Consider the following 22,782-nt stretch of genomic DNA (forward strand, 5'->3'; position numbering starts at 1 on the left):
GGGAAAGAAGTTTATAGTGAACTGTTTTAGACCAACATTCATTGAGGAGTGAGAAAACACATCAGAATAACCTCCAGGCAAAGTCAAGTTTCAATAAAATAAAAGTTATTTAATAACAAGAGAGTAAAAGCCACAGCATAAAGCTGCAGCATCTTTAAGCAGAGATTCCTGCAAGCCACCTACACACAGATTTCTGTCATTGCAAAATTGAAGGGCATTTTCTGTAAAAAAAAGGTGATATGGGATTTTTTAAAAGATGTTATCAGTACATGGACAACTGCACATAATTCATCTGCCTCTCTTCAATCCTCAGTTTCAAGGTACTATTGCAAAGGCAACAGGTTCAAATTTGCATACCCCAATGACACACCTACACTTTTTTAAAAGGAACATTGTTAATACTTTCACTTTAAAGCAACAGAGTGGATTCTTGCCTGGTAGGATTTTTGACACTCAGCACAATCCTTACTTTAGGAAGTTTTCGAGGTCGTCTCGGCTGCAGGAAGACCAGGAAAGGTCACTTGGGTTCCTGCCCTTCACCCATTCTCCAGACATGATGTGAGACCTCCCAGCACAGGGCTGATGATCATCATCGTGGCTCATCCCCATGCTGTTGGATTAGAACAAGACAAGAGAAAAAACTTGTCAAGGTATGATGTGGGTTTCTCATTCCCACTGCCCTCAGCAATGACACTCTCAGGGATTACCAGCTGGACAACAGGCTGCCCATACCACACACAATCAGCCATGCACTGCCCTGGGCACCTGTTCAATAAATGAACTAGAGGTTCTTTATTTTATCCATTGCCTTAATTTCACAAAGTGTTTGGTATTTGTGTGTTTGAAACTTTTAAATGTGTTTCTTATGGACTTTCCTCCTAGGGTTTATGAGCACTGACCTTGGAGGGTATCTGCTGGAATATTTAATGAAAATTTTGGATTGCATTGCCAAATCTAGTGGATAGGATCCCTACAATTACACTGAGAGAATGATCTAGAGATGAGCCTACTTTGTTCTTGCATCAGTGTGAATTTGGAATATACTGTTAGGAAAAACATTTTTCTAAATTAGTGGTATTGTACAATCATCTCACTTTGAGGCTGGTCCTTTTTTGAGTGGTGGGCTGGATCAGATGATCTCCAGGCCCTTCCAACCTAAATTAGGCTCTGACTCTATCACAGCACTGTTTAGCCTGGAGCCTGAGGCAAAGCCAAGCCCCATTTCTGCAAGCACTGTCCAAACAAGCACCAGGACTGCCCCATGCCCATCTCAGCAAGGACAGAATGGGATCTACTCAGCAAAACAAACCATCTAAACAAACAGCAGATTGTGTTGTATAAACACATAGAGGAATTCAAACACATTCAGTGAGGATTTCTAAAAGCACTCAGAAACAGAAATGTGTTACTTCAACCTCCATCCAACTTCTCCCTCAGGACCCTTCTGTCATCAGGGGAGTTTTCACCATTGGGCTGCTACAGCAGGTTCAGGTTCAGAATAAAGCCCTGCTGCCACTACAGGAAGGTGAGACTCCTCTGCTGCAGGTAAAACTTTGTGAACAAGGAAAAAGGTGTGACCAAGGTCACCTGCTACACTCAGTCCAACACTCAGCCCATCACAACAACCTTCCTGGCAGTGAAAGTGAGTTAAGGATTTTCCATCCTGCTCCAAAATGAACATTAAAACCCTTATCCAGAATCATACAGAGTAGTAACTCTTTGGAACAGTAACATTCCTCCTTCAATTCCAAAGTGAAATGGAAAATGACTTTCAGAAGAAAGGTGCCTTCTACAGCCAGTGTCACCTTCTAGAAAAACATCACCAATTTGGGGCTGAAAATACAGAACTCAGTGGGTCTCCAGCTGGCTGGCTGGAGCAAGCCAGGAGCAGTCCCTTTAAATATTCACTGCTTAATCCATGCTATTTCCCTACAAATCTGAGGCTCCTGTTTGCTTTCTGACTGTGCTCTTGGCTTTGCTCCTCCCCAGTTGTGGGACTTGACTGTTCAGAGCCCAAACACGACATCCATTTCTAGTAGCAGTGAACCAAAACCCACTTCAGCACTTTGATAATTATGGCTTAGATTGAACCACCATCTCTGCTATTTTTAGCTTACAGTGAAGATTATATGGTGGAGTCTATTATTTTAGGTTTATCTCCAGGGACATTATTATTATTATTCCTAGCAAAACTACATTCAATGTAATTTTTAGACTCAGAAGTTCATAGTTATTCTTGTTTTTAAACCTTTGTGGTTTTTGAACACTGCAGAAACATTAACATGAAGCACATTTTGTTAGATGCACGCAGGAATAATCTAACAGTCTATTAGTTACTCTAACTTCAAAACAGTAAAGAGTGAAATTCCTGCTCCACTGGAAGTGAATGGGAGTTTTGCTATTGACTTCAATGCAGCCTGGGTTTCACTCCAAATATTTTACCCATGTTGTTTCTACACAGAGAAAACTCCTCACATGCTAGGATGAAAGTTCCAGCAGTATTTCTCCAATGCAAATAAGCCCATCTAAAGATTCTGTTCCTAAAAGTCAGGAAAGGAAGGGCTCAGCACCATGAAGCAAGGGATGTGAGCTTGTCAGGAGCCTTCCAGAACAAAGTTTGCCCCAAAATGCCAGTGTGAAGGCTTGTGGGCACGCAGGAATCCTGATAACTCTTCCAAGGGAGACCAGGCAGGTTTCCAAGGTTTCTTGCAGCTTGTCTGCCTTGTGACTGCCACAGTGCTGACACTCAAAGCTGGGTCCTTTTTGGTTTATACTCTGTTTCTGTGGGATGGGATCTGGCAGTTCTCCTGTTCTGGAAGCTTCCTGAATGGCTCCCTGGTTGCCACATCAGGTGTTCCATCTCAAAAGGCTGAAAACAAATCATCTTCCTGACTTTGCAAGTGCTTTAGGATCCCTGATTTTATCCCTTCCAGAAAAGTCTAGTGTTTAGTCTGGAGTTGTAAATATAAGAAATGCTTTAGCTTTCTGATTAGCTTCAATTATTTTTTGTCAAATCTGTTGAAAATGAGGTTTTGTTGGCAAAAAACAAGAGTAGCACTTACTAATTAGTACATTCCTGCCCTTAACTTTATCTTAAACCTGATCTCATGGAAGATGTCTTGCCTAGGACAAATGCTGAGGCTGCCAGTGTTCACTCAGCTTTATTTCACAGGGGATTTGAGGTAGATAAAATTTGTCCTCTATAAAGAACAAATCAGAACTCACACCTCAAGTTATTTACAGGCTTCTTCTGAAATTCATACAATTCTTACATGTGTGGAAATCTACCCATTTCTGAATCATTCCTGTTTTCCTAACAGAAAGTCTTTTAAAAGTCACAAGCATAAAGGAATTGAGCCTGAAAGGAATACCTTTATTGGTATAAGGCAAAAGAGCTTTGCCAGTTTGTATTAGTTTGGGATCTGGCCTCAAGGTACACAGGCAACCCCTCCTGGCCTCTCAGTGATGAGTTTCTGGTAGAATGAAACCAGCAACACCTTTGGAGCCTGTTTTAATTGGCAATGCAGAACTTTTCTCAGCATCTATTTTACCTTACAATGACTCACTTGAGAAAATGATTAAATGACCTGCAGGACTAAGGCATACCCTTGCATGCTAACACATTCTTTTCTGAAGTTCAAGGGTCTCCAGCTACATCAAAGGGACCAGGTTTTCCTAAACAAGCAGTAAATGCAATGCTATGCTGATTCTTTTCACTAATGAACAGTCCCCCTCCTTTAAACAGAAAAAAATGGGACAGAGCAGTGTGTGCTTGTACTAAACACCAGTGCAAACTGAATGAACAGTTTACATTTCATTTGTGACCATCTAATCTTACCTGCTATTCAGAATTCACGTGGAATTAGAAGCAGGTAATCAGTCTCTTGAAATATTGTGCCTTGGGAAGTTCTATTCTTACATGAACTGATCTTGAACAAAGAGTTGATAAGAAAAGCTCTTAGATTAGAAGTAGCAATGTCAAAATGACACTGCAATGCCCTGCAAACCCACTGCCCTGTGTGCTCCCTGAGACATAAACATCCATTTTATCAGAATGCTGCCTGTTACCCTTTACAAAGCCAGCAGAGCCATTATGGATGAGCAGGACTCAGTTTCCCTTTGTGCTGTTGCCACCACAGTCACTGCTCCATCCCAACCCCACGGGAAACTTCAGCCTTTCAGTTCACCACATTCTCCTCCTGAAGACAATGAGAGTCCACAAAGGCAAGCAAGGACAGCTCATTCTGTCAGCTCTTCAACTCCTTCCATTCAATGTTTACTACTCAGAGTAGGCACCCTGGGACTCTGGTTTCACACTCCAGCTTCTTTCCTAATATAAATAATGCATTGCTCACCAGTCAAAGACACCACGGCCTCGCTGGAGGAGTCCTGCAGCACATTTACTGTGGCTCATCATGTGTGAGGCCAGACACAAGCTGACTGACCAGTGTGAGCCCTGACTGTTAACAGAATCACAGCAAGGCAAATCTGATCAGGAGTCACAGGGAGGCAGCAACAACAGATCTCTTTGATGCAGTGTTTTTGGAGAGTAAGGCTTTAAAGTAGCACTGCTATGAATAAAAAATAGCATGCAGTCTCTGGGAGATCTGGCCTCCCTGAAGCCTGTGCAGCAATCAGAACTGGGTCAGGATGCCAGAATTACACTCTGGGCCTGAGCTGGCCAATTTCTTGTGTAATTCTTTTAAGCTAAACTCAATTATCAGCCCTGTGTTTTCCCGTTGCAATGCTGAACCAATGCACTTGCTTTGTTTGTTTGGATCATTTGTGGAGTTTCTCCTCTAGACAGTTAATGTAACTAAACTGCTCTGTTTACCCTTGGTGTGTTTTCCAGGGTTTCCTGTTTTTCTTCACAAGCCTGAGCCAAAGTGCACCAAAGCCTGTGGAAAGCCTTCTACTGCATCCAATGCACTGCTGCACCTCAATGTTCTTGAGGTCACGTACACAAATCCTCACCAGAGCCACTATGACCCTCAATAGAAAACCCAAATCTGAGTAAGAGGATAATGCCAAGGGCTGGGAGAAACTGATTTAGGAGATGCTTGAAAAATCTGTTCAACAGCTGCAGCGCTGGCTGGTAAGAGACCACTGGACAAATCCCCAGGACTGTTATCATCACTCTCCCTTAGCAGGGAGAGACATGAAGCTGGGACAAGAGGCAAGTTTGATAGAAAATACCAGCAGAAGCAGCACTTTCCTTCAGAAAAAGGTAGCGACTGAAAAAAAGAAATATGAAGAAGGGAAGCCTGAAAAAAGACACACAGATATGGAAATGCCACCTCCATCACCTCCCTCTGAAAGTCAAACCATTCCATTTGCCTGCAAATAACTCAGCGTGAGTCAAACACTGGATCACTTTAGAAACTCATGGCTATCAATGCTACCCAAGGTGTCCTGGCTGTCACCCCAGCTGTTTATTAAACATGCATGACAAACAATTGATTGCTCTCCACACAACTGCACTTACCTCAGTTCTCCAAAGGGCAGGGAGGATGTCCAGCTGCCAAGAAGGAAATGAGGACAGCAGGCTGTCTCTCACTCCCACAGACAGAAATCCAAAGGAGCCTTTCCAAAGAACCAACTCACAAAGAGCTGTAACTGTGTAAGTTCAGCAACACATTAAATAGGAAGAGCTCTTTGGGGCCAGCCCTGCAGAGCAACATGGCCTTAGAGAATTGAGCAAAGAGCCCATGACAGCTCTATCCCAAATACAGGGGGGGACAGGAGAAGGCAGAGATATCTCATGCTCTGAGTGAAAAGTTCAGTGGGACCACTAAGGTTTTTACATGTTTGGCTGACACTTGATTGCTGGGCAGCATGTTTTCTCTACCTGTTATATGCCTTACCCTGCAGATGTTCTCCTAAAGGCTTTGTTTCTGCAAGGGAACATTGCTATGGGCTAGGCAGTACCAGCCTTGCATGTCACCACTGACCTTCTCAGAAGAGAATATGAGAGAAGTCCTTCCCTGTGACCCAGCTTGCCATGACTCACCCACAAGTAATCCAGCACTAAATGCAGAGCCAGGACTAAGCACAAGATTTCATTCTAAAGTCCACTGCAGAACAATAAATGCAAAAGGAGGGGAGACTGAACAACATCCTCACAGAGTGGGAGAGGGAAGGGAGAAGGGGAGCTGTAATTTACCTGCTCTGGCATGTCAGAGTGGGCAGGATGACAGTGCCCCACAGCTATTTAGACATGCACAAATGCCATCTGTTTTTCCATATGAAGGACAAAATTCCTTCCCACCTCCTATCAGGTCTCAGTGAAGGTTTGAAAAGGGAATCTCTGCAGTGCATCCAATGTCAAGCACAAAGGAAGATGCTGACATGGAAGGAGGTTACACAGGGTGTGGGCTGGCAGCTGAGAACATTAAACATGGCCATGAAACTCAACTCTAAGCAGAGGGTGCACACCAACAGCTCTTAACAGCTCCTGCCTTGGGCTGGGTTTGAACCAGGAGTGGGAGACAGCACCCCACATCATCCAGCCTGTGAGCTGTCCACTCCCAGATTGAGTTCAATGTTAGGAATTTTTATTAACATTTGAAATTGAAGCTGCATCACTGGAAAGATGCCTACTTCTGAACTGGTTCAACATGTTGAACATTTCAATATAAAATGCTGATCATCTTGCAAGTTAGGAGGTTTCCATCCAGTTGAGAATAAAGGCTTAACAGAGGAAGGAGTGAAGCAGGGGTGCTCATTTGAGCTGGAATTGTAATAGGAGCTGCAGGGCAAAGTGAGGACAGTAACTTTCAGAAGGTGACCCAGGAAGGTGATGCCTCTAAGAGAAGCAGAGATGGCCAGAGATGTCAGATGGGGCCAAGGGAGGCTTGGACAAACAAACAAATCCTGTGAAAATGCTGAGGTGAGCTGGGCTCTCACTGAGGGAGGAGGCAAGGAAACATCTTATGCAACCTTCTTATAAAACCAGAGGCCACTGAGGCCATTGGCTTAATGGAAAGCAGGTTTTTTCACCCTCTCCTTTTCAAACATGTAAACACTGTTTCTTAAATATGCTTTGACTATTCCAGAAACTGTCAGGAACACTTTGGGGAGCAGTGATGAAGAGAGGGAGATGATCCTACTTAAAGCATTTGAAGTAACTGAGGCTGGTCATTGTGTACACAGTGTTATCTAGCACAGGGGTGTTCAGGATGGGTGCTGTACTTTTGGGGCTTTTTTAATCAGGAAAGTCAACATTTAAAGGGAGCCATGACTACTGGACTCTTGTTTTCATAACCAAGTTTATGTCACTCTCCAATAATGAAGTAACCAGATATTTTATATGGTTATCTACTCATCAAGCAGCCAAGAAGTCAACAACAGCGAGTGAGAACACACGAACGCCTATGGTGAATAACAGTGTGGAAAGCTGTGGTTTATTCAGCTGCATGACAGATCCAGCCCTTCATGATATGGTTTTCATTTAAAAAGAATTAGCTCTTTTGCCTTGGAATCTGGAAGGCAGCAAAGTACAAGCTTGTGCTGCAAGGGACAGAGAGCACATGAGAGTGACATGGCAGGGACAGAAAATACATGAGAGTGACATGGCAGGGACAGAAAGCACACGAGTGACATAGCAGGCACACCCACTGTGGCCTTGCACTCAAAAGCTCACTGGTATAAACACCAGACCTTTATATGGTTTGACTGAAGCCTGACCAAGGCCATGAAGAACAGGGTGAATTATCTTAGGATCCTCTCCCCATCAACACCCCATGCTCACATTGACTCCTTTCTCCAGCAGACATTTGCTCATGGGATTCTCCCTGAGCAGCCCTTGCTGTTTCACAGTGGGTGTCTCACAGCAGGACAGGCACTGCCTGATGCACTCCAGCACCTTTGCTGAGATGAAGGAATCCAGCTGCAAAGCAACTGAACATCCACCATTCCAAGGGCCTCCCTCCTTTCTAGGATGTGGCCACTGCATATCAACCTTTTCCTGAAAAAAGCCTCACAGTTTCTTCTAAGAGCTGGCAGGTTCTGAGGGAACAGGGGCAGAAAAAGGAGTGCTCCGCCAAATACAAAGTCCAACAAAATGCTAAAGCTGATCAATATATATAAAAATAAATTTGGCAGAAACTCAGCATTGCAGAGTTAGCATTACCTCAGGAAAATACCCTTCTGCCTTCTGATGTCAATGGTCTCTCCTTTACAAGATCCATTTAGCATCTTACATGAATCTTTCCTCCTTCCTTAAAGTACTATCCCATCTCCATGCAGGCATCCAACCACACGCTGAGCATTTCTACACCCTCACACATTCTTTCATACCTGCCAACAACACACAGCAGATTTCTGACACAACAGCACCAGTAGGAGTCAAGGGTTGCTATAATTCCTTCAGTCAATCCCTGTTGAGGAGCTGAATATAAATATATCCAAAAGCACTCACTGTACAACATGGATCAGTGACTCTCTGTGGGAATCACTTGTCTCACACTGGCTGTTTGTCATGATCACAGCTGAGCTATGACCCTAAAGTAAGAATAAATTTATCTGAGGATGCCTCCACGAAAATGTTTGCACTAAGCTGTTTCCTTGCCCTCCAAGTGATTAAATCCACTTCTTGGACATACAAAATTCTTTCTTTCTCACTAGCTTCAATCTGGTTTCAGAACACAGAGAAGTGTTGCAGAAGGAGCACAAAGACTATGAATGAAGCAGTGGTGGGCAGAGAAGGACTGCTCACTGCACAGAGGCTGCTGTGCTCCATCTGTAGCTCCTTGTTTTTGGAAAGCACCCCGGGGCACAGCAGAAGGAACAAGCTGAAGGGTAACAAGCTGCTTGCTTTCAGCACTGCCTGAAGTGGGTGAGAATGAGTCCTCCCGAAAATGTGACATGCATTTCCTCAGAAGATGAAAAGGGAAAAATAAATTGTAGGGTGGAAAAAAGACCAAACCCTGGGATAGCTGGGTGGGATTTCCCACCCACGAGGGAAGAGAGACAAAAGCTCAGTGAGCACTGACAGCCCTGTCACTCAGAGTGTCAGAAACCCCAGGGGAGGCTCTGTGTGCAGTCACTTTTCCAAAACTCCTGTGAAACCACTGAAAGCCTCGAGTCAACTGCAGCAAATGACCGAGTGCCAAACCTGAATGCAGAGCTGCAACACAAGACATCCTTCAAAGAGAAGCAAGGAGAGGGCAGAGATGGTGTGGAATATTTGCCAAATACGTGCAACACGAGTAGCCCAGATGTCCCACGCTCTGCCCCATCAGGAAGCCACCCCCAGGCAGGGCTGGGGAAGTGGGACAGCCTGGGGAATGCACCGTAGGAGTCAGGAATGCTGGCTGCCTGCCCCACACTGGGAGATGAATTCTCCATCCCTGGAGGTGGGAAGGAGGAGATGGCCAACATCAAAAGGCAACAAGGTGTGAAGTAAATGCAATATATAAATCCTACCAGCATCAGCGTTTTGCAGTCCCCAGACAGGGCAGTGGCTATGTGTTTGATGGCTCTCAGAGCAGCAGAAGTCCTTTTCACAGAAATATTTTTCATCCTCTCTCTTGGTCCACAATGTCAATCACTGTGGGCTTGCAGATTCAGTGCAAGAAAAAATCCATCCTTATGTGACCCTCCTGCACTGATCCACCAATACAACAGGTGACTGCAGTGGACAGTAACAAACCTCTGGGCTCTTTTTCTTCCAAAAATGAGGAAAAACCCACCAGAACTTTTTTTTAGGAAAAAAGCTACACAGGAAACAAATAATCCAATTCTAAAATTTTGTTTCCAATAGTGGCACTCCCATACACCAGCTCCCTAAACTCCTGGGATTTTTCATAATGGTTCAGCTGGTAACATAATTTATAATAGCAGAACGACCTGGCCTTGGCAGTTTGTAAATGATTGCAGAAGTTCAGCAAGTTATCTCAGTTTCACTCCTTTTATCAGCAGGGAGAGACTCGATATCCAACAGGAATGCTGCAAATTATGGCTTGGTATCAAAGCAATTTGGCAATGAGATGTTCAGACCAATACTGCAGTGAAATTCTTTGGGTAGTGGGTGTGCCTGGCTGCCTACAAACCTCAGTCAATCAAGTCAAGTTTGCTTCCATATTGTCTAAGGAAACAACATGAGGAAAGTAAAAAGTGACTTGAAAAGACACTCTTGCTTTGAGTAACTTTGGCTTGAACATGTTAATGTGAAGACAACTTACAGAGAAAGAAAAAAGTCTGTTATTTTTATGAGAAGATACTGTTTCAGAGGGTCCCTAGCTGATAAGAGGTGCAGGGTGTGTGTCATTTAACTGGTGACAGCTTTCTGCAAATGTGTATAAGCTTTTCTCACATTGTTCTGTTCATTGTGCTCAGAGGGGCTCCTGTAATCACACATTTGGCAAACCTGGTGAAGTTACTTCAACACACACCATAAACAGCTCAGAAGGAGTGCAGGTATGGAAGGTGGTACCTAACATTTAAAAAGAAAATATGAATACATTTTCCTAAGCAAACAAGTTGGCTTTTTCTTTGATTGGAGAAAGCCCTCAGGATCATATCTGAATTAGTACTGGAAATGTGTCAATAACAGTGAAATAATGGAGAAAGAGATAAAATAAATACACAGTGGAGGTGATACTTTAAATGAAGTGATGCTTGTACACACAAGGCAGGAAAGCTGAGGGCAAAGTTGTTATTATAATGCTCCTGTGGGAAAATCCAGATTGCAGCATTTCTTTAAAGCTACTAAATGCAGATAATCTGCACTTTTATCAAAATTTGACCATTTCTGACCATGGTGACTCATGATGGGTAGTAGGGAAGAGTTCTGTGTTCTTGGACTAAATCTACCCCACGTTACACAGCAAGCAGCTTTACTTGAGATAAAGGAGGAACCAGACAGGAAAGAATTTACCCATTGAAAAGTGCTGCTGGTTGTGTTTTCAGGAGGAAGAAAGGAAGCTGTGTTTTTCCTGAGAAGGAAAGACACTTTCCCTAAGTACAGAAACTACCTGGACCAAGCAGCACAAACTGTTTCTAGGGAGCATTTCTTTATCCTGCAGCCTAGTTTTACTGTGCAATTAAAATGAATATTTAAAAGCCAGATTAGAAATCTGCCACTTCATTATCTGTCTCCAGAGTGATGCTGGCAAACAGCAGGGCGGGAGGAAAGGAGCCCAGCAGGGAGCAGGAAGAGCCAGGCAGGATTTGGACTGTCACTGACAGGTGAGAAACAGCTACCACAGGGTGGACATGAGAAACTTCTGAGGGATCAAATTGTCCCAAATGTGGATAAGATGTGGTGTAGAAGATGAGTGTCCCACTGGGCTTTGGAGCACAGAAAGAAGGTACAGTGAAAAATACTCATTTTTAAGGCCCTGAGCTAATTAGAGCCCAGCAGGAGGGAAACTTTTCAAGCAACTGAGAGCAAATCATTATGATCAGATTCCTCTGGCTTTGATTTGCTTTACCTAAGCAAAAACAAAAGCAGAAAACTGTGGGCTATTCTCCTCTTTTTTATGGAAACTGGGGTTCAAATAAAGATGTAGACAACAAACTCCCAGCTGGGCTGGATCCAGCAATGGAAACAGGCCTGGCATCTGATGTAGGGAGGATTTTGCAAATGGAAAGGGATCACTGAGAACAAAGCAGGCCTGTTTACTTCATTTCTCCAGTAAACTCTTTTTTGCTGAATTTTATTTCCCAACACAACTGTTGGCCAAGAGGCAGCCAACCCTGTTCCACCCCAGCACAGCCTTCCACTGACGTAGCAGCTAAAGGGAACCACATTTTTAGAGGCAACAACATTTCCACTGGCATTGCTGCTGCTGCTGACTTACTACCAAAGGCTTTTCCAAGTGACAGGCTGGGATTTATCACCTTCCCCAGCTCGGGAAGTCATTTTCACCTGGAACCTGTTGAACTCAGCAGGCCAGGCAGACAGCACGGGTTACAGGCTATTGGAACCCAACTGCTAGTGGAAAAGTAAATATTTCATCTAGATCACTGCCCTTGTATAAAAACAAATTATTATTTGGTAAATGGCACTTACAAACCTAATATTTCCTGTGCTGGTGTGCAGTGGGAGGCTGCACAATGGGGACTTGTGCTGTCCCCATGTTTTGGGTCACTGGGTGCACCAGGCTGCTGCCAGCAAAGCCAGTGGAGTATGAAACCAGAACCCTCGTGGCAGGAAGCAGATGCAAGGTTTGCCAAATCATTACGGCCCAGCTACTTAACACAGGCCTGGCTTACTCAGCAGAGTAAGCCTTCAAAAGAAAGGCAGAGCTGGCAAAGCAACAAAGCTATTGATTAAACCAAAATTGTGTTTCTAAATGGCTGTCGGTTCGCCTGTTTGCTGCAGTTTTGTTATGTTAAGTAAAGCTGTACAAGATGCTCAAAAACAAAGAAATTAGAGGGACTGCAAGGGAATGTTGCTTCCCTAGGGATTACACAGAGATCTTCCACAAAGCAGCAAGAAACCCTTGCCCAGAACTTAATGTTTGCCACAAGAGTGCAAAAAGCAACGGGACGTGGAGATTCCCACGCCCAGTTCCAATGTTATTACATTCCAGTACTGTAAATAAACTATCAAATTTGGATGGTACAAAGGTGAAACAGATAATCATGATAGAGGGAAGGTACCCTGCCACTGTGCCTGGATTAGTAAGTTAAGTAAATGCACCTGGAAATATCTTGCATCTTTACATAAACCAAAAAAAACATACACAAATGGAAGTCTATCCAGAGCACAATACTACCAAACCTCTCAATTTCTCCTCCCCAATATTCTATTTCTCTGTGTGATTTTTGTACTTAATTTTCTTATATTTTTTTTAAATTTTCTCTGTGTGATCCCACTGCCATTGCGAAAACAACCTGCCCAGACAAGGTCAATACCACAGGGATCTGCTGCTTCTGGGACTTGCTCAGGTGTCCTGTACTGCCTTACAGTGGGCCAACACACTTTCTGTTCAGTGCTGCTCCACCACCGCCTCCTCCCCACACTGGCAGAAGTCTCCACTGATTGTTTTTTAAATATGTTTAAACCTGTCTTTGATCTCTGCTTCCTTTTGACTAAGGACATGGTTTTCAGAAAGTTATTATCAAGCTACTAAGGTACATCATAATAATTTGTTTTATCTAAAACAGACCCCTCAGTGTGTTACCAGAAGTGGAAGAATCATCTCCTGAAATGTTAGGATATCCCTATTCTTTCTGTGAACCAGAAGCTGTTATTAAATAACTGCTTTGCTTAGATCATACCACTCTGGTGTACAGCACACAGGATGTAATAGGCAGTGTTCCATTATGTCCTTTGGAGTTGTACAGAGAAGGGCAACTTAACTGTGAAAATGTGCTTGCAATTATCTGTGGAAGAAGAATGAAACCTGGGAGGAGGGGAGCTCAAAAAGGGAGCCTGGGAACGGGGAGAGAGAGACATTCCTCAACAGATTTACAACACAAATGGTAGAAAATAAAATTAGCAACTCCAGGGTGGGTACAGACTGCTGCCAGCATTTCTGGCCAGCCCCAGGGTATGTCTACACAGCAGCCAGACCCTCCCAGTACTCCTGAGACTGCAGGATACTGGAACAGCCACATCCTCCTGGGAGATTTCAAGAGGGGATTCTGGCCCCAGGAGAACAGAGCTGGGGCAGGCACTGCCTGAATGCAACTCCCCAGCTACTCAGGAAGTTCTGGTGCAGCAGAGTCAGTAATACCTGACCTTGCAAGAATAAAGTCTGCATGGGATTGTCTCTGGCTCCAGAGCTCCTTGGGATCCAACTGACCCTGATTTTCCACCACTCCAAATGCAGAGATCTGGGTTCTGACACACAGCATGGTCAGAAGGGCCACACAGGCTTTATGAAGGCACCAAGGGAACCACAGCTCCCCAACACAGGATCTGCACCCAGACTGCCAGCAGTGCCACTGCAGGGGTTTGTCCAGCCACTGGACAGATCCTGGCAGCCACAGGCTGCATCCCTGAGCACAACTGGGTGCTACCCTACAGACACACAGCATGGGCACCTCTTTGCAAGAGCTCTCTCTAGTAAAATAATAATTCACAGGAGTGAATAAGATGCCTGTGGGTATGTGTTTAAGTAAAGGCTTTAACTACATGCTGAAATCCTACCCTGTGAAGAGAAGTTTGACCTCATTTGCAGTAGAGAGGGAGCAGAATTATAACTGAAGTTGTCTGGATAACCCTGAAACTGAGACTTTGGTGCTTCTGCATGTTTGATTCTACAATTTAAGTAACATTGGTTTTCATGCCTTTTGGGAGGTATGAAATAACTGGGGACACATCAGTGTACTTCTGCAACAGCAACAAAGAAAAATGTTCCACAGAAATTCAGGTCAGGCAGAACCTGCCTGATAAATATGAGACTAACTCAGAGAAACACAGAAAAGAAAAAGAAGCCCAGGTGAGAGACTTTTTTAAAAGACAGGGTTAATGCTTAAAATCAGCCAGGAAACTACACTCAGCTGCCTCCACTAGTAGAACCCTGAGCTCAAAGGTGAGACTGTGCTGAGCTGCTCTGAAAAACACAGAGGGTTGTTGGCATTTTTTCTTTCAAAACAGCTTCTCAACTCCCACATCCTGCACCTAAATGTCATAACCCCAGGATAAAAGGAGAGAATTTTTAGCAGAGGTCCCTCCATTTCTCCATGGCTTCCAGAAGCACTGCCTTTGCCCCAGCACCATGATTTGGCTGTCTGGCTCCAATGCTGCTGGCACTGCTCTGACTGGAATGGCAGCACAGGCTGATCCAGAAGGTTTCTATCAGCACAGTGTGCACTCTGCAGCATCACCTGTCTGCACAGATCTCTCACATTTACTGGGGTGGTCCTCAGCTTCCACTTGATTTTTAAAATGCATTATGACCAATTTTTTATAAATTGTGGGGCAGGGGAGAAGGGGGACAATTTCCTGCTTGGTTCTCAGGCATCCTGACTAGCTGCACCACAGGGACTGGCTTTGCTGGTGTAAATTGTTACAGGGCATCACTGTGCACCTCTGAGATCTGCTCAGGGACACTCCTCAGCCCACAGTGTTTTCATATTCTGGCACATCTGCATCAATCTCTGCTGGGTGCAGAGCTACACTGACCAGGGAGGCCAATGTTATTCACAAGTCCATCAGCACAAATACAGCCCACAGAGGCAACAGCCAGAGTGCTTCTCCCTCACCTGCAACACCACCATGCTTGAGACAACACAAAGGCAGCAAAGAATTACACACTCTGAAGTAATTTTACTCAAGCTACAGCTATCAATACTAACATCTAAAGCAAATAAGCACACTGGAGAGAGACCTGCTGGTTCCAAACCCTTCTCTTTGTCTGATTCCAAGCCCTGAGCTGTTTGGTTTGTGCATTATGGGCTTTTACCTTTGGACTGGTTTTTGTTCTCATCTGTTTCAGCTTCAAGTTTGAACTGTGTGGTTTCAGGCTGTTGGCAGGAGGCAGCTCCTTGCTTATTGTCAGTTGATTTTAATCCCCTTTCCTAAGGGCATCTGCCCCAGCGTGGCTCCCAGCCACACCACCTCGGGCCATCCTCTCCCCGTGCAGGCAGTGCCAGGTTCCTGTGGCTCATCAATGGGAATCTTCCCTCCTCACCCAAGCCTGCCCCCATCCCACAACAGGAAAGCTGAGGCTGGTGAAAGAAACAGCAATGGCAACAAAGCTGGCATTGTTGTCCTGAAAACCCCCTGGCTGCACGGGGGGTCATGGCTGCACGCATGAATCCCAGCTTTTGTTTCCAAAAACTTGTTTGACTTTTTCTTTGAAGAAGGGCTTAAAAATGGTAACAAAGTCACTGCTGTAGGCAAAGAGTAAAGTAGGAGGGGGGGAAGTGGCACTATTTTCCTCCAAGCCGGTTGTTCAGGGTGGTCTTTGGGGTGTGAATCTCAGACCAGGCTCATGCTGGTGCAGCTCATGGACGTGGAGGAGCAGGGAGGCACCAGTCAGGACCCTGGTGACAAAAGCAGGGCACTTTTAGGCTTTTACTGATGGACTTGCCCTGCAATTCTGAGGAAAGATGAGAGTAAGAAATGCTCAGTGTTCATATTATGTTTATAATATGAAGATCTCAGACTGGTACATTTTAAGACTTCAGTGAGCACTGTGATCTCTGGGTCAGGTGTAGGTCAGGACCCCATCCAGCAAACCCTGGATAAAATCCAACAAACGCTGGTTACACTCAAGTGTGCTGTTTTAGAAGACATCACTGCTGACCCAGCTGACTGAAGGAACAAGGCTTGTGGGGGTCCTGTCTTGTGTGGGAAGAAGTTTATGATTTGCAGGCTCAATACACATTCACTGGGCTCCCTGCCTGTCACCTTTGTGTAACAGCAAGACTCTGCTCCTGGATCCTTTGTAGAAAAAATTGTATCTAAATACAGATGGATGTTCCATTTGTGTCCATGGACCAAAACTACCAGTACAAACTTGGAGATTTAAATACAAAAGTCACATCCCTCACCCCATCATCAAGCAACAACTCCACAGGTTAAACCTAAATATGAACTTCCATCCTTCAACTTCCATAGGACCTATTTCATCCTAATGGACCTATTTAATGGTGTCTCCATGTTTTCACAGTGCAGCTGTCCGGAATAGTGTTTTTTGCAGTCAGTCCAAATGACATTAGTGGCAGATTAGGAATCTGACACATCAATTAGTAATCCATTCACTTTTTCCAAAGTCCACATCAGAAACTATCTGTGAATGCCAAATTGGGCTTGTGATCTCCACAGACATTTGTTAGTCTTAAGGAAAGAATAATAAATCTCAGCTTTTCTACACTCATAAGGAAATCAGACTTCAATAAAGCTCAAAATTATGGCTCTCCAAAATTTATATTTTTGCCAATATGGATGTAAGTTTTGATTGGATTTTATTTTAAATTAAGAAACTTACACCTAGTTTTCCTTGGTTTTCATTTTCAAAGCTCATGTCAGCTTCTTTGTGTTCATGTCTGCAATAGGTTTCCTTACATTTCACTCAAAAACTAAAGTCTGCAAAGAATTCTTCTACTTGCACAAGATGTGGTGAAACAGGATTGCTCAGAGCATCCTATTGCAGGTCAACACCAGCAGAATAAGGCCTGACACCTTGTAAGGTTAATGAAAGGATTGCTGCTGGCCTGCAGAAGACACCAGACAACTGGTCAGAGGTTGAAATGAGCAGCCAGGCCCCTGGTGGGTGACAGCACAGAGGGATGATTTTGTTGTTCAGGTTGGGGGGTGACAGACATGGCATTTCCCCGCTCTGTTTTGATTTGGAGGTTGATTAGGCTGCTGGTGGCAAGGCAGAGGGGGCGACAGAGAATTGCAGCTCCTTGTGGAGTGAGATAACCTGGAACATGTCCCCAAACACCTGTGGCAGCAAAATCCTCCCAACAGCTTCTACAACCTTCAGGTGGAGCCCTCCTGGCTCCTGTGCCCTCCCAGAGCCACATTACCCCCAAGCCTTGGCTCCCCAAACTGGCCCTTGCAGCCACCACTCCCCTCCAGTACTCCTGAAATAGTTCTCCAAGATGAAGGCAAAGAAAGAAAACCAGCAGAGCAAAGAGACATTGTGGTCTTACCACCAAAACTGCCCTCAGAAAAGAAAATGGAGTTGGCAATTTTCTGCACAGATGGAGAGCTGTATCTGAAAGCATTATATCCCCTATTTATGATGGGGATTTTTTTGCAAGGCATTATTAGAAGGAAGCTTGTCAGCTCTGCTGAGAAACTTGGCAAACACCAGGGCAGACCAGTCTCACTCTTTCACACAGCTGGATTTTCTGCAGCTCAAGTATTTTTCCCTCTTGCTCTTGGCCCATCCAAAGATGAGTGCTGAATTTCCCTTAGCATTACCCACAGGTTAATTTGTTATTAAGTTTAGGCTCAGTTTAACATCTTGGCATGCAATCTAAATAAAACCAAAACCAAATGTCCTTCATTTCTGCTGAAACCACCCTCGGTTTGGCTCAGCTGCCTTTGGTGTCACTGGAGGGTGAACAGGAGATTCATTTTTGGTAGGTAACCTAAATATCCTCCATGCAACTTTGAAATACATTGCCATAAAGTAATTATTTGTCATGGAATGAGATTGGCCAGAACCTGAACACGCTCCATTGGCTCTGAGTTAGCTGTGAAATACTTCTTACTGCAGAAAGGAAGATACACCAGACACATGAGCTGCAGGAAGGGTGCAGAAAAACCTCAGGCACAACTTCTCACTGCAGGAACAAAGCTGGGATTTCCCACCTTACATCCAGAGAGGCTGAAGGAAGGAGTGCTTGAAAATCCCCCCAGGCACAGTCCTGCCCCCTGTATGACTTTGTTCCCAACTGTGGCACCACAACCAGAGTGATGTCAATGGAAAGGGGAAAAAGCTCATCAGTGCTGTGAGTAAGTGCAGTGACACTGGGCCTGGAGAGCAGGGAATGTGGAGCTGACCTTTGGTTAACTCGTTCTCTGCACTAAGAGCATGCAGCTGACTCTTCCAGTCAATTCTGTTTTCTTCTGCCCATGGGATATTTATAGGCAGCTTTAAAGAGGCTCCAAAGTCACCTGCAGAAAGTACCCAGTAATCTCATTCTTCAAATTGCTGCCTGACTAGGACTTGTCACGTTCTTTCCTGCTTTTTCCAGTGTGTTCAAAGTGTCTTACTTAAGTGTGATTGAGCTGATAAATCAAGTTATAGGAATTCTTTCTGTTGATCAAATAATTCTGCTTAAGGGCATTTCCAAAATACTGATGTTTACCATTTCAGTCAAAGCAGATCACTTCACATGCAGAGATGAAACCATTACCAAACTATTTAACTATTAAAGTCCTTGACACAGACACCTGAACTTCAGAGAAAACTTAGCAAGTTCAAAGATTTGGAAGCTCATGTTGATTTTGTGGACCTACTCTATGCAATAAAGGAAATCAGAATTTGTCTCTATTACTGTCAATCATTTAAGAGATTGAGGCCTCTTTGTGCTTCCCAGAATCAGAACAGAGAGCTGAAAACAGAGGAAGAACAGCTAGAAAGATTTCTGTGTACTAAAATGGGTATTTACATAAGCCTCCTGAAAATTAGGTTATGTATCAATGGACTACATTTATGAAACCATAACAAACACACCACTCTAGTAATTGCACTTGTCTGGCTTTAAATAAAAGTACCCTGCAGTGGCAAAAGAAAAGAAGGAAACAGAAGACAAGTTCTTACTTGTGCCCAAGTTCATGTGCAATTGTGAATGCCAGATTGAGACCGTTGTCTTCAGCAAGAACACATTTTCTCTTGGCACTGCAGACACCTCCTAGGTAAGCAATTCCTGCAACAGAAACACAGAGAATGTTCCCATCAGAACCAGTGAAACAGCTCATTCATTTAAACCATACACCAGTAACAAGCAAAGTGACCAAAAATGCAACCAGAATGAAAAACATTAGAGCAGTTTCCATACAAGATCATCTGAGCAGTTTCTTCCTCACCCTAGTGAAGAATCAGTCCAGAGTTTTGTCAGACAGGAAATAAGTAAAACACACTCACTTCCACTGCTTTTGTTGGAAAATATATTTAACTGTCTCAAAGATAATTTCACTGACCCAAAAATTCATCTAAACATGTCTACTAATACCCTCTACTACAGCATTAGAAGATGCAGTGAAGGAGCCTGAACAAGCATTTAAATGGAGTTCTGATTTTCAGAATGAAGTCAGGCAGCAGGAATAAAAAAATAAAGCAGAGACTCTGAAAAGATCTTACATTTTCCCTTCTTTCCACGCTCAGAAGCAAGCGAGAGTGTCAGAGCCAGGAGAGCTGGCAAAGCACTGCTGGTGAGTCACAAAGCCAATGTAGGTGGCACAAGTCTCCTATTACTGAGTGGAATTTAAGATTTGATCCATGCACAGTATTCTCCTGTTTGTGTGGGCACCACGAATGGTTTGAGGCTGAGGCCAAAAAGGAATTCAAAAGTTATGGCATGGAACCTCTGCTGTGGAAAACCAATAGTCCTCATCTGCCCTTCCTGCAGCCAGAGTGGGCCCTGCTGCAAGTGCCACTGCACCTGGGAATGCTGTGCTGGCACCTCAGGGTGCCCCAGTGCATATATCTGTTTTTATTTGTATTTATCAGCACTCAAGGAATCTACTTCCTCACTGCAGAGCTGGTTCCATGGAGGGGTGCCTGGATGGAGCTGCAGACCATGACCATGCAATGGAGCCAGGATCTCCCTGGTTTCCCTTTTTTTCTTTTCCTCTCAGAGCTGACAAAGCTGTGTTTATCAGGGTGCAAATGTAAAACTTTAGACCTGGAAGAAGTCCAGCTCTGTTTTTATGAGGTTTGACAACAACAAGGATGTGGATATTAGTTGCCAGGAGTGTTCTGGATGGAATGAAGGGATGGCCAACAGCCTTTTACTTCAGCACTTGCAGAGAAGAGTGAAGGCAGAAATCAGGCACTAACACTTGCTTACTCAAAAAATGCTGACTGTGAAAGGGCAGATTCATACCACAAACAAAAAAATGAGATCAAGATTTAACCTTTTAAATCAAGGGCCTAAAAGGCTGGATTTCAGCACTCTTCTTGGACTGACTTGCTTCTTACATGCAGAATAGTCCAAAGGACATCAAGGAATTGCTCAGGAAGGAACAGACTTCTTTGGGAAAGATTTTTGAGATGGCAAGCTCAGTCCACACACCTGGTAGCCCAATGAATGTGCCCCTTTTTGGCTAAAGGGAAGCCAAAACCAGTAAAACACCTTTACTGAACAGGGAGAGATATTTTGGTTCCCTTTCAGCAGTTTCAGGCAGAAATGACAGAGCAGGACTTTTACCAGAAGTGTTTAATTTCTTCTATAAACCTGATTATTCCACCTCTATCTTCCACTCACCTGTGCCAATATCTCTCAGTTGTGTCTGACATATGAGGTTTTAACTGAGAAGCAACAATTGCATTTCAGGCTCAGGGGTCAATCAGACAAGTCACTTTTGCTTGAAATTATTCATGCTAAATTCCTTCTGAGAGATTTTATAAAATGAGGCTGGGTCTGTGTTTGCCATCATGGAGATAGAAGGGGGCAACATTCCTATTTTTGAGAGGTGTGGTGTAGCAGAACAGTCTAGAATTCTGCCAATATATTTAAATATGTTAAATACCAATTAAAATGTCAAATAAATTATACCAAATAGTAATTCTTCTGAAGTCTTTATTTAGAGGCTCTAATCCCCGCTGAACCTGGCAATGCATATCCACATTATTATTTTGGCTTTTGCTCTGTGCTAAAACCCTCATTATTCAAAGGTGGAAAAGTAATGATTAAGGACTTGTACATCCACCAGTGGTCAAAGAAGTAGTGACTGTGGCTCAGTTACAGACTCTTAGTCATCTATTTTTATAAGCTATTTTCAGTGCTTAATGTGAATCCTGTGTGGCCATTTTATAATATCTGCAATGATCAATTAAATAATGTAGCCATTTAAAATTAGTTTATTATTACAGAAATGGACTGGGCAGAGAAACTCATAATCCTGGAAGAGCAGAAACCTTTGGAGTACATGCAATGAACTCAGTAAGAAGTCCAGCTCATGAACTGCTGAGTTCTTATTAATAAGAGTCATTCTGGAACAGCAAGCCAGTTATAACAAATTGGTATCACATTTTAAGCCTGAAAAAGCTTGCTTTAAAAACGTTTTTGAAATCTATTTTTTCTATCAAACTATTTCCTAAGACTATAATTTTCCTTTGGACCCTTACATTTTAACATGAATTCCTCTCATCAGAATATCAACAGCAAATAAATTATTGATCTGCAAACATACTCCAGATCTTTAGTAAATCTAGCTGAACCATTAACAAAAATGCAACTTTTTTGTAAGCCAGTACAATGATCCACATAACTGATATGCAGAGAAAAACACACCTTTAACCAACAACAATAGTAGCACAATGCCTTGGTAGCTGCATTAACATGATTTATGTCTTCATTGGGATGAATGGAAACTGTTGTTTGCCTCTTAAATTTCCAGATTTTTATCTGAGCCTTTCAAGTCTGCAGAATTGGAATAAAAACTTCACAAATTCTGACATGTTTGTGAAAATCCTGGCATGCCATGGTTCTACCAGGCTGGGAATAATATAAGAGGAAATGCTTTTATTTGGTAATTTTGCTTCTGGCCCTGTCTGTGAGACAGGTGTGTGCATGTGAAAACAAAAAATAAGGAAGGAAGCTGAACTGGGATTTTTGTCTTTTATTTTTTAAGAAAGCCCCACACTTCTCATGTGCCTCTGCAAATATACAGATAGTGACTTTCTTTGGGGGAAAATGTCCTTTTCTTTCAGATATGCTCCCAGCAACTACCACAAATCTATTTTTAATATATAAAAGAGGTCAAGCAGGAGCATCAGTGGAAGAGGGAAAGGAAAGCCAATTACTATTTTTACTATCACCAAGCACAAGGGTTTTTTCCTTTCTCTCCTGAGAAATTACACAATTACAGCCCATAACTTCTGTGCTTGGGCTTGGACACACAGAGCTATCTGCACTTCCACAGCAAAGCCTGGGACACAGGCAACTGTGTAAACTCACATTTATCCAAAAACTTGTCATACATAAACAGTTTGCAGCTGTTGGCCTTGCTGCCAGCTCTGAGCCCTGCACCAGCAGCATCTCCAAGGGGAATGATCCCATCTCTCCCCAGCCCAGCGAGGCATGAGGACATTACACACTTGCATGGCCAAAGCTGGGAGAAGACAAGTCCTGGTGTGTGGGTTCCCATTTTGTCCTACTCCAAACACCTGGGGCTCCCCCCTGATGGCTCTGGAG

At 43.6% G+C, this 22,782-nt stretch overlaps 1 protein-coding gene across 1 annotated transcript in view; it reads right to left on the reverse strand.

Annotated features, from left to right (window-relative positions):
• Positions 1-22,782, reverse strand: part of ADAMTS17 (ADAM metallopeptidase with thrombospondin type 1 motif 17) — a 152,940-nt gene that overhangs the window by 76,589 nt on the left and 53,569 nt on the right. Inside the window, exons 8-9 of the mRNA XM_058033730.1 lie at positions 19,185-19,290; positions 470-610 (exon numbers count right to left, since the gene is read on the reverse strand). Coding sequence (XP_057889713.1) covers positions 470-610; positions 19,185-19,290 — 247 coding nt within the window. The remainder of the gene's footprint in view (positions 1-469; positions 611-19,184; positions 19,291-22,782) is intronic.

This window comes from Melospiza georgiana, chromosome 13, assembly GCF_028018845.1.
Source record: "Melospiza georgiana isolate bMelGeo1 chromosome 13, bMelGeo1.pri, whole genome shotgun sequence".
Classification (NCBI taxonomy): Eukaryota; Metazoa; Chordata; class Aves; order Passeriformes; family Passerellidae; genus Melospiza; species Melospiza georgiana.